The sequence below is a fragment of the Saccostrea echinata genome, unplaced genomic scaffold (genome assembly GCF_033153115.1).
Source record: "Saccostrea echinata isolate AGI-Se365-2 ecotype Australia unplaced genomic scaffold, CSIRO_AGI_Sech_v1 ptg000016l, whole genome shotgun sequence".
In the NCBI taxonomy this organism is placed as follows: domain Eukaryota; kingdom Metazoa; phylum Mollusca; class Bivalvia; order Ostreida; family Ostreidae; genus Saccostrea; species Saccostrea echinata.
This window is the reverse complement of record NW_026889765.1, coordinates 23,859,492-23,872,295: the sequence shown is the minus strand read 5'-3', so window position 1 is coordinate 23,872,295 and position 12,804 is coordinate 23,859,492. Positions and strand designations below refer to the sequence as shown.

General features: G+C 32.6%; 1 protein-coding gene across 1 annotated transcript; it reads left to right on the top strand.

Annotated features, from left to right (window-relative positions):
- Positions 1 to 1,138: 1,138 nt before the first annotated feature.
- Positions 1,139 to 4,188, top strand: LOC133189033 (zwei Ig domain protein zig-4-like). Its single transcript, XM_061324475.1, has 8 exons — positions 1,139 to 1,263; positions 1,375 to 1,462; positions 1,974 to 2,129; positions 2,246 to 2,429; positions 2,563 to 2,640; positions 2,769 to 2,926; positions 3,044 to 3,169; positions 3,280 to 4,188. Exons 2-8 carry the CDS (start codon positions 1,385 to 1,387, stop codon positions 3,301 to 3,303), a joined length of 804 nt encoding a protein of 267 aa, XP_061180459.1. The 5' UTR covers positions 1,139 to 1,263; positions 1,375 to 1,384; the 3' UTR covers positions 3,304 to 4,188.
- The last annotated feature ends 8,616 nt before the right edge of the window (positions 4,189 to 12,804 follow it).

The following is a 12,804-nucleotide window of genomic DNA, read 5'->3' as shown; positions in this document are numbered from 1 at the left end:
TTTTTCATAATAAATTTCTTTTATTTCATGAAATTTGAGTGCATTTTTTTCTGTAATACGTGCATTTAAATTTTATATTTCATTGCTCAGGACATCTTAACCGATTTTTTTTTTTTTTTGTAATAGAAATCCCCCGAGGTGTGTCACAGTTGCCGGAACTGCATGGGTATATCCCAACCTACTGACCCAATCAGTGTTGAACTAGATAAAAGCAACGCTGTGCCTTTAAACACCCTTGGTCTAAACAAGGCGATTTTATGAATGGAAAAACGTAAGTCTTCCCATATCGTGGCCATGAATGAAAATGTTACGTACTCCCTCCAGGTATTAGACGCGAGTCACTGATGATTCACTTCATGTCTTAGGAATTCTGTTATATCATGCTTGACGGCTATTACGCCATTGACTACCGAGACCATTAAATCTACTTTTTTATAATACAAGTATTGAACAAACCGTAGAATTGCTTAGTTTCCGGTCACTCAAAGTCTTTAAATTCATTTAAAGAATTCTTCATTGGATTAGCTTGATTAGTTACATTCTTTTGTACTTATACAAAGGCAGTAGAGCGCATTACAGGATAGCATAATAAAAACTAATATTTGAATTATTCCTTGGACAAAATTTAAGGCTAAGTATATGGGAAATTTGGGACTTTAGGATTTGACATAGTTTATCAGATTATCTCATTTCAAAAGTTTATTTTGGCAAAGTGCTTAGTTCTCGTTTTGTTTTGGATATGCTGTGTTTCTATTTCTACTTCGCTGCTAAAAATAAGTCTTGCAACATCTCTGTATTAACGTTAGAATTAGCATAATTCCGAAAATTAATAAGAAGTTAACCGTAGAGCTCTGCATTCTATATGTTTAGTTCCCTATATCGTCTCTCTGCTATTGGTATAAAAATAAATGCATTTGATGATAATTAGTTATGTATATATGTAACATTTATATATCTTTGATTCAAGAATATTCTAATTCTATCAGTGAGAAGCTCTGTGGGCGGCGCTGGCTGTCAAAAGACACACCCTAACTTACTATACTTGCGTGTTAGACTGGCCAATCAAATGTTCTGAATGACGTCAACGAGTTATATATTCTTGGACCTAACCCTATATCGACAATTGTCTCACGATAAAGATTCAGTGACCACGTGGAAAAGAAGCTTTCTCTAACATATATACTAGGATTATTTTTTTGCTTTATTTCTGTGAAATACTGCTTTGGAAGTTACAACTTTTTTTATTTTTTACATTTTTAGTTGGTAAGTAAAAAGTTGTTTTTTAATCTTACTTCTTTTTTTTATTTTAATTTGACTTGAATGCATTATTTTCAAATTTCACTTTGGCATTAAATTTTGTATTTTATTTTTCAGTGTCTAAGGAATGGGTTTATCACTTAATCAAATATCAGTGTTCCTTCTTATTCAACTGTCCATTTCCTGTGCTTGGGCAAGGGTATTGGTAAGTAATTAATTTTGTAATTAAAAAAAAATTAGTATATATTTGGAACTACCTTTAGAAAATATTCTTTGAAAAATACTGCAGAAAAAAAAATTAGATGAGTCATTTCAAACTGTTTTCTAAAAAAGGTATCTATTCCTGAATTGAAATCTCGAGGGACACTCCCTCTATTCGCATTTTGGGTGATGCAATTCTAAAGATATCGTTCCATTATGTAACCCGATTCGTTGAAAGGCATATTGCAGCAAATTATAACTGAATCCTGTAGAGGAAAAGTATCGACTTTCCATGTCGCTTTATTAAATTTTTTTTCTAATATTGATAAAAGCTTTGACCTGATTCTCTGCTAGTGACCCATTGGGCAGATTGCCAAATAGTACAACGCACCAGAATGACACATTGAAAGAAAAATCTATTTCCGGAGACGCGAACGCTACACTGCCTTTTTAAAGTATAGATTACAATCAAGGTAAAATGTGTCTGATTTATTTTTATTTTCATTTCTTCACAGAGGCTACCCACACCTGATAGTCAAGCGCTATTCTTCAAAGAAAGACTTCCTGAAATAACAACAGTTTTCAAACATGAAAGCATTGTTTTAACGTGTAAAGTTGGAGGAATGGAACCAACAATTCACTGGTTGAAAAATGGAGCAAGAATTCAACAGGTATGTTAACTGAATACATAAAATGATGTTTAAAACTTAGGTACAACAGTAAAACAGTTTACGGCATTTGTTTGTTTGATTTTTTTAAAATTGATCTTTGTTTTTAATTTTATTAGGGCTCTGGTCATGACTACCGAGACGATCAAACACAATACGAGGATAACGGATCATTCTTCGGAAAGTCTTTTACGACGTCAAAGTTATACTTAGACTGCGTGGATGATGAGGATGAAGATGTATATACTTGTGTTGGGGAAACACCCACATCAAGAATTTCACAGGACACCAGTCTTGTCCTAGGTAAGTGAATTTTTAACCAGCCTAATTCAAATATTTGTTGTTTTTGTAGAATTTAAGAATTTCCCGATATTATGAATTTTGAATTCATAATTTTAATACAACATTATCATTACTTATTTTTATTTTATTTTAGAACGTTCTGTTGATGAATTTTTAAATGTAGCAGAGGATGCCGCTGGTGATTTTTCAAGTAGAAAATGCATTGAGAGAGGTAAACATCAATTATGTACATAAAAAAATATTCCGAAACAGTTTCACTCAAATAATTTAACTTTCTTTTTTTTTTTTTAAATGAATCAGTAATTTGTTTTTAACTATTCAATAATTTCATTATTTTAGACATAGAAGCTAGAATATACCAATGGACCAGCCTGCGCATCGAAACGATGGGCGAGTCTGCGCAGTTGTACTGCCGAGCGGAAGGAAGTCCAGCACCTCAGATCAGCTGGTTGGATAAAAATGGGCAGGAAATTCCAATGGAAAATGATAAATACAAGGTAAAGTCCTCATTTCACGTTTTATGAAAAGCATCTGTCATGATTTATATTTAATACTTGTATATCTTATGTGATTGCAATGTCGTAGATGTAACCTGTTAATTTTCTTTTTAACAGATCTTAGAAAATGGTGATTTGTTGATTAAACGACTTACGTGGAGCCAAAGGGGCAACTATGAATGTAGGGCGTCAAACAGAAAAGGGGAAGATTCACAAAAAATATACATCTATCCATTGAAAAATGTAAGTTAAACTCTTTTGTAATTGCATTTTTATTGAACTATTGGAATAAAAGATTGGAATATGCTGTTGTTGCACCAGAATATTAAAAAAAACATTTCTCTCCTTTACAGTCAAGAAGTCGTAATAACTTTTAGGACCATATTTTTTTTCTCCTTGGAACCTAAAAGGACCGGAATTTCTGTCTCGATTTTCTATTACAATACTCGTTGTGGCTTCGATCAGGAGTTGTGACTTTGACGGGGTGTATATGCTTTCTGCATAATGACGCAAAAAATACTTTTCGCTTTATAACCATAGGACACGAACATATTATACAATGGATAATAGAAAACGAGCAACATATGCCGTAAAAATGACTGGAGCCATTTCAATTCTTGGAGCCTTTCAGTTATATACGCCACTCTTGAAACGTCTTCGTTATTGGATTTTTTTCCCATGAACCCTTGACCGGAAGTACGCCATATCATTTTCGATGAGAATGACATCGAAGACATTACGCCTGCTCTCTGTAATGACGCCATGAAAAAGCCACTTTTGTGAACAAAGACTTATTTATTATTTATTTTTTGAATATTTTGTGCAATGATGATTTGTTGTTATTGTTGAGTAATCTTGTTATTTTTCATTTTTTATCATATAAATCCACTTCACTTGAAGTAGATATGTGTGTATCTAATGCCTGGTGCTTGTATTCGATAGGCATTTCTGCGGCGAGTGCGGGGTTATAAGTGCTTTTGAAAATCTCAATGCTACAATATTGATTTTGACACAAAATAATTGTCAAATTGTTCACAAACATTATAGGACCAAAAATCAACCAAAGTTTTTATCTGACCAAATTTTGTTCAGAATAAGTGTATGAGTGTGTCATTCATTCTTTTTCTTCATCTATTTATTATCATAATCTTCATACAGTGCCAGTCTTGTCACACAAATGTAAGATATTATTATATTTTTGGTTTTATTTTATTGATTATTTATTTTTTGCAGAGATGCAATTTGTGCTCAAATAAAAAATGTTTATGGTTAATAAAGAAACCGTTAAACGAAACAAATGTGTTCCATGTTATTTTATTTGTCTTTAGTAAACGTAGGATTTTCGACGACAATTTTGAGAAATAGCGAGATTTATTTGTAATATTCATCAACAATTTTATTAAAAATGGTTGACACTGATCATTTTGATTTAAGTCAATGCACGTAAAAAAGATGAAAACATTGGATTAATATTTCAGTGAAAGACGATCAGCACACGGCAATTTCTCAACAGATTTCTCGAGGATATGAATGTGCGACAAATAACGACGAAATTCTGAGAATGAATTTAATATAATTTTTAGGTAATGAATGGTATATGATATTTATCCGACACTAGTTTCTGTTTCGCGCAAGGAAACAAATATAAGTGTTCTGAAACATTGCGATTGTGAAATTCCTAGACGTTCTGCAATTTGTAAATGAATAAGTAGAAAACACCTTTGTATTTTTACAATCAACAATGCGAAATTGATACAAGGTAGATTTGTCCACAAGAATAGAGATGTCTTTATAACAAAGCGTGCAACTTCATACTTATATGGAAACCCAATAGTGCGTATTGATTATTAAGGATGGAATGCTTTTATTAGAATAGAGCTTAACAGAGTTCGAACGACTACTCAACATTAATACTAAAAGTAGAAACCCTGTTGGCTAATTCATGTACAGAATGTGTCAATCTGCGACAGATCGAGCAAAATAATCGAAAAACAAAACGAATTATTGGAATTGTCAGTCGATTTATCAAAAAGCGATAAATTATGCATAAATCATCAACGCGCAAATAAAGTGATAACCTTGCCCATCCCCGCTATCAGCGAGGGAATATTACGAATATCCCTTTCCATGATAAGCTAAATATATACTGCAGGTCTTCGTTATTGGGTTTCCATGCGGATCGTAACTTTCAGTGAATATACACGCAAAACATACATTGTCTTCGTGCGGTTTACTTTCATAAACGCCAGAAGTGGCAAAAGAAGAATAGGCAATGACTCCATTTTTTTTTCAACTTTCTCTTATGCATGTAATATTGCATACACTTTCACTTCAACCCTACAATTACGTAAAAATAATATCGCCCTCTGCTGCGCTACAGTACATGTAATAATACACTTAGACTGTGCAATATTCTTTTGCACTGAAAAGGTTACCCTGCAATTTTGCGAAACAAAATGTCTGCGTATTTTAATCATCACAATCTATAAGGCCGGAATATTCATTTTCAAAGTCTTTTATGAGATTTTTGCTGAACACCGCTTCTCATATATATATCATTTGTCGTAGTTTAGACTTTAGATCTTTATCAAGAGAATATCGAAAAATTAACAGTGCTAGTTGGATCAATTCCTAAACATTAGCTTTCAATGAGCGTAGTAAATGATTTTACGAGGTAGGTTTCCCTAGACAGTTATATCCTTGCCTATATCAATAAAGCTCAAAGGCTTCTTGGAAACTACCGTCACAGAATTTCAGCAGATTTTCATTTGGGAAATCAAGATACTGAAGAAATATAGGATTCTTGACGACATTTTGTGTTGAAGAATATTTCGATTGTGTTAAGAAAGCACTTTACTGTAGTTTATTTTCCAATAAATATGTCTATGAAAAACAAATTGACAAAAAAGGAAACAGTTATAAATACATGATGTACATGTATTATACAAACTGAATGATGAATTGATTCTCTAAGTTACATTGCATCTAGTCATCATATCATTATATTACTATATGCATACTGAACATTGAGATTCAATGTAAATTGACACTTGTAAATTGTACTAATCTGTTTCATGTGTATTTATATGTAATCATAATTGTTATATGTCATGCCACACGAGGCCCTACTTTGGAAATAAATTCTATATGAGCGCATCTTTGACGCTTAGGTACAGAAGACATTGTTTTGTTCTTGAAGTACAAAGTTATGTTATCTTATTCGACAATCCCATATATAATTAGCTTAAGGAAGCAAGAAACTGAAGTATCTTTCTGATAAGAGTTCCCTGTTATGTACCAGTCCCATGCATGACGTCTCTCAGTATTAACTCTTAATTTTTATGACGACATCAAATACACAAGACCACTTTCACCAAAACTTTTCAAAAACTTATTTCGGTAAGGGGAAATTAAAATCGGTGTATAATTTTTTTCTATAGACAGTGATTCACAACTGGTCGGTGAAATCTTCTTTAAACCCGTATAAGGACAAATATGTCAAATCCCTTTGCAGAAAGACTCCTTATGCCCTGTTAAAAATCAAAGTTTATATATATATCTCCCAAGAAACCTGGGATATTAATTATTCATTCATATTTTTGTTTTTTTCAATAGAGTCTTTGAAATATATAAGCTACGAGTATTGTAGCACTGACTTCGCCAATAGTGTCGAGACTATATAAGGAAGTGTTAACCCTGAGAGAGTGCTCGTATTTCTGACAACTGTACAGTACGTACGTGATCGTCTGCTTGTTTTGGACTAACCTTAATCAATTGGAACATGTACTCTAATTCATAAGAGTCTAATTGACGAATCTACGTCAAAGTTAGGGACTATCATATCGATTTCACAATTAAATGGTCCCTATTAGGACGTCATAGTGAGTTGAATTCATTAATTGATTATTTTGCTGGTTTTAATCGACGATTAATCGATAAATATATCGCATCTTTTCAACAAATTTCAAAAATATCCTGGAAAATTTTGTAATACGGTCTATGTTTTGATACACATGTACAAAAGCGGGCCAGTATATATGCATGCAATCGTAAATAGTGACTGTAATTCCCGAGCTAAGTTGCTCTTTTGAACTTCAATAAATGTGAAATGTTAGAAGGGTTAAAATTCATGCAAAGAAAGTATTTGCATGCATAGGTAGCTACTTAATAAATACAATTTGAATTGTACTTATCAATGTCTTATGTTTAACAGAGAGACTTTTAAAATACAAAATGATTTGTAACCATGATGTGAGTTTGCTTTTTCCTTTGTAAATGACGGTGCCAGCTGTGTCATTAAAAATCTAATGAAAAATATATATACATGTACAAAAAAGCGTGTTGTTTGTTTATTTCCCTTGTTCTTTTGCAGCTTTGTGCCAAAGTTGGAACGAAAAATTTCTTAATGAATTGATATCTTTACTTACTAGAATTAAAAGAAAAGACAAATGAATGCTTCTATGAAATTTTTACATGGTTGTATATTTATTCTGCTTAAAATCATGTTATGGGGTCGTTCAGGAGCCTCGAAAGAGGTCCAAAGTTTAGAATATTGTTAAAAAGTTGGCATTTTGTTTCCATATTAGAAGGTCAAACGCTAAAAGTGATCTATCTAGATTTAATTGTATTCAAAATAAATTCATAATGCTATGAAAGTCAGAAAATTTTACAACAGTGATTTCTCTCCTGTAATGAATGTATAAGGCGTAAAAGGTAAAACTGAGTTAAAGCGGTCAGCATTTTTCAGAGTGTTACCGTTTTAAAATGAAGTCACAAGCTCATGGGAAAATGAAGTTCAAGAAAGTAGAATGTCCGTCCTTGACATACATGTACGACAGTAGCATTAGAAGGTGCGTCCTTGGTATATAGAAGCACTATTATTTCTAAGATATCTTGGTTCAAACATTGTTTCATTGAAACATTCTAAATTTAGTTTAAAGCACAATAAATAGCAAATACAGGTTTGTTTCTAATTAGAAATAAATTATCATCGATCACTGATGATTCTTGTTGAATCTCTGACCCCAGCTAGTAAAAGGTGATGCCATGATGCTAAACCCCTTTAGCTAGATTTTCTCTGTTTTTATATGTATAAATATGAAGAAACACTTTATTTTTTAATTCAGTGTCATACTCTGCATCAAGGGTCAACTTTAGAAACATGGCGGGTTTATTTTTATCTAGTGTAAAATTGGCGTTTTCTTGCTGAAAGATTCTACCATAATAAATAAGCCAAAATTAGCATCTTTAATACATTCCACAATACGGTACTGTTGTTTACCGTATACGCATGAACCTGCCCTCTTTCTCCAGATTCAAAATTTTCTGATTTTTTCTCCCTTGACATCTCTTTTTTTTTTCTTTTGCAAAAATGCACTTAATTCAACCAAAATATACTATTACAGCTAAAACTTAGTGCAGATGAACATATGAAATGCAAACCACCGACAACTCTTGAAAAATAAAGAGAAGCACAGATTCTTATACTCTGTTAAGGATAACATTCATTGGGCCCAGCACATTTTTTTTTTTTTTGGTAAAATCTCTAAATGGTTGAGATTGCATGTCTGGCCCAGTCAGAGTTATACAGAGTGACCATTGGCTATCTCTAGGTTGACCTTGGTCAAACACTACGTCTGACCTTAGACGTCAACTGTCAAACTGATTTTATGTATAAGTATCTGTTGTCATATTTCCGTAGACAGACGAACAAACTCAAAAATCATTGCAGGAACAGTCAAAAACTCTTACTATGACATGATTTTCCTTAATTATGTAAACTGTTAGATTCAGGCGGCATTTAATAAACATAATTAATAATTATAATATTATTTCATACAAAATGCCATTAGTCTGGGATAACATAATATTAGAACAGACTTATCCCCGTCAAAGTTGATATTTATGACAAATGTCAGCAAACGTATTTACTTTTAACCAGACACAGGTAAGGTTAACAGGTCAATTAAACCCGATTTATGCCAAGTAAGCGATAGTATTTTAAGCCAAGTAAAGGCCATCTCAAGTTTTCCATTCGAATTGTCTGTAACTATGTATCACGTGTCCTCCAGCGGAAGGAGACATGGTTTTGGCTTGGCTGACTGTCTATCTGTTGGATTGTCATTGTCTTATCACAAAATTGTGTCCAGGCCATAACTGCCGAAACATTATGGAATGCACTTTAGTCTGATGTACTCCAGGACCTAAATATTGACTCAAGGTGATATCTAACATGAGATGTCACCGATCACATCTTCTTGGACCTCTTCTGCAAGCTTGGAAAAACACCTTGAATTTATTTACATCGCTAGATGTTAAAATTTCATACAAAATGGAGTCGTTCCTCATAATTTAAGTATTGGCTAGACATGGTTGATTGTCCCCTCTGAGGTATATTTTAGGCGATATTCTTGCATTCAATGAACTTTTGTTCTAGACTCTACAAATAAGAGGTAGCCATACATTTATTTCGGTGTTTAAGGAAAAGGGTGCCTTAAAACACATTGGAGGTTGTTTTTCCGCTCGTCGGAGATACTCAAATTCTGAGGGCTGGGTAGTCATGGACTTTTCTTACTACGTAAACCGCCTGGAAAAGAAGAATTCTGCATAAAAAGATAGGAAATGGCATAAATTATTATAGGCTGAAGCACTGTGGGTTTTTATTACCGTCTTCATGGTATACATAGTTGAAGGTTTTTTTTTTTTTGTTTTTTTGTTTTTTTTTTTTTTTTTTGATTTTTTTTTTTTACATTCTTCGGACTATGCACTTCCTCTTTTATGATTGGTAGAAAATGCATGAAGTGAAAAATTTCAATTACTTCATTGGAATTCTATTCAGGGCAAAGAAGATAATTTTCTGGTGATCTAATTTTCGTACGACTTTTTTCTAGATTTCAAAAAAAAAAAAAAAAAAAAAAAAATGGATAAAACGAACAAAAGAAAATTGCAATAAATGAAACTGACACTTTATTTTTTTATATAGCAACTATTAAAAAACGTTTCTTTATTTTCATGGTTAACAGAAATTGAATGCAAACATTACAATTTTTGTTTATTTTATTTTTCTTTTTTCTAACTTTGTTTATATGGTAGGGTTAATCTGTAAAAAAAATTGTTGAAGAAATAGAAAGCCAATAACTACTTTAAAATAATACGGCCTGGTATATGAACTTCAGTTTACTGTTTAAGGTTGTTGCTCAAGACGGCAAGCTTTTGAAAAAAAAAGCTATACTTGTTCTTTTTTAAATAATCGTTTATGGCTAGAAAATTTTCCTATTTTTTAGGTGGATCTGTTGGGTAATTTGTTGACCAACTTGCCTCCTTTACTATAGAACACTTCTTTGAAATAAATTTAAATGTTATGATCTAAAGGTGAGAGGCATATATTACCCTATAAAGTTAATATTTCTAAAAAGATTAATGGACAAAGAGATATTGTGATTTACCGGTCATGGTAGCCTAATGGTAGGGCGCTCGCTTCGTGATCGGGAGGCCCGGTTTCGATTCTTGTTCGCTGCGCCGCGTCAAACTAAGACGTAAACATAGGTATAGTGACTGTTCCTTCGTCAAGCGCCCGGCACTAGAAGTAAAAGTCAAGGGTCTTTCGGATGAGACCTTAAAAACCGAGGTCCCGTAGACGTTGGTACGATAAAGAACCCTCACTGCTCAATGACCCTGAGTGCCGAGTAAAGGTCTAAATTTGAAGCCCTTCATGGGTATATGGTGACGTCTCTATATGAGTAAAAAATTCTCGAATGGGATATAAACAACAAACAATCAATCAGATATTGTGATGCAGGTCTCGTTCAGTCAAAAACTGGAACTGTTGTTCTATTGTTACGCGCTATATTGATTCGAGGACACATCATCAAGGTCATATGCTGATGCTTACTGACATAATTAATACGCATGTTACACCAAACTATACATTTTTTCAAGCTTAACCCTTATTACCCCTCATAAAGCATATCAATCTAAGCATCTTATACATAAAGCAGAATGGAATCCGACTATTATATTTTGCTTTACAAAATTTTTTCAAGCAGCGATTTTCTTCATTTTCATTTTGGTTATAGCCTGTTGTCCACACTTAGGGAAAATAAAATATTTATTTACAAATCTCGTTTTTCTCCACACATTTTTATCCAGAAAAATAATGGTTAATGGTGACTCAAAAAATTTATATTACTCTGATCAAAAGGTAATATACATAAGATCATTCCTGTGTAAATTACGGCGAGTTTTAATACTCACAAAATAGGCCAGGTGTGCTATTCTATATTTCAGAGTATATTCTTAGATATGAATTAGAATGATTGCTTATCCGATTCTTTTATTGGAAAGTAAAAAAAAAGCCGGGCAAAGATTGCAAAATTAACAGAAAGATTGGCTAGAATGAAATCTTTCTATTTCACAAAGTGCACACGCGAGACCTTTGGCGTCAACTGTCAGCGTGCGTTTACGTAAATATGTCACTTTGTCTTGATTGCTCCAGACTGATGACCATTGTACTTATATATATATATATATATATATATATATATATATATATATATATATATATATATATATATATATATATATATATATATATATATAAACTCAAGACAGAAATAAACTATAAAGGGGAAAAAAACTTTACATTGAAATATCAGACAACTCGGGATCAAAGAAAATTTACGTTGAAATAATGTCAAAACTAGAGCAGATATTTTCAAATCAAGGTTACTTGTAAGTTTCACATGGCGATAAATATGAATGTTTTTACTTGTACAAAGAAGCAATTTCATGCAAATAAGAAGAATTTTTTTCATTAATTATACTAGTGTAGTGAGTGGTATTTTTGTTGCTTATATTGTAATTTTCTTAACAACAAGCAAAAAATTAATATGTTGACGGTGCGACCGTTAGGGCGAGCGCAGATATTTACATCAGGTTTAATTTAGATCGGGCTCGATCGTCAATCTGCACGTGACATTTGGTGCGTCTGGACTCTGACGTCACATGACGTTTAAGTTGCATTACCAAACCGAAGCCTGAACATTGTTGACTTTAATGAAGAACGTTTTATTTACTATTTTTCTGCAATATATCCATTAAATCGAGTTTATTTTTTGTTAAACATTTGTTGTTATTAATTCTCGCGAGAACGTAGCTTAAACAAGCGATGCAAAATTCGTTTGGATCAATGTGTAAGTGCGAATTTTCTCTTCGCCCAGGCGTTGTCGTTAGAGCTCGCTGCGCTCGCTATAATCATTTTCCTAAAAGTAAAACACATGAAGAAATAAAAGTGTTTTGCTGTGAGTGTAAAATTAAAACCGTTTGATTGGGATAAAGAGTAAAAGTTACAAAAAATTATTATACGCTGATGACAGATTTACTCGGTTTCTTCTTGGTTTGTTAAGATGCTCCTATTGATCAATGCTTTTCCAATACCATAGGAAATTCAGACTGTAGAAAGATTGTTTCTTTTCTTTCGTAAATAACATTGCAATAGCTGTGCTCTGCTTCAGTAATATACAAGTATAAAGAAATAAACAATAAAACATGAAATATAAACAAAGAACTACGATTTATTATAAACAACCAGTGGACGACCTACATGTCTCAGCATGTTTTTATTGATGAGTATTGTCTCCTTCATCTCAATTTTTCCTCATCAGTAATCTTTTTCTATTACAGGTATATATGTATGTTAACACCTTATCATGGGCCAGGTGTTTGAATTTGTGCAAGTGTTAATTAGGTCTTCAATGTGTATATAAAAGTCTTAAAATTAGTTTATAAAATTTTCACTGTTTCTTGAATTCGTGACTCTTTTGAAAGATCTAATAATTTTACGAAAATTAACACCGCGAATTGTAATCTTCTATACAGTA

Excerpts from the sequence above, each read along its gene's own strand:
- LOC133189033 (XM_061324475.1), top strand. The coding sequence starts at position 1,385 with ATGGGTTTATCACTTAATCAAATATCAGTGTTCCTTCTTATTCAACTG. Across the intron at positions 2,430-2,562 it reads GGACACCAGTCTTGTCCTAG|AACGTTCTGTTGATGAATTT; the intron begins GTAAGTGAATTT and ends ATTTTATTTTAG. Across the intron at positions 2,641-2,768 it reads TAGAAAATGCATTGAGAGAG|ACATAGAAGCTAGAATATAC; the intron begins GTAAACATCAAT and ends TCATTATTTTAG.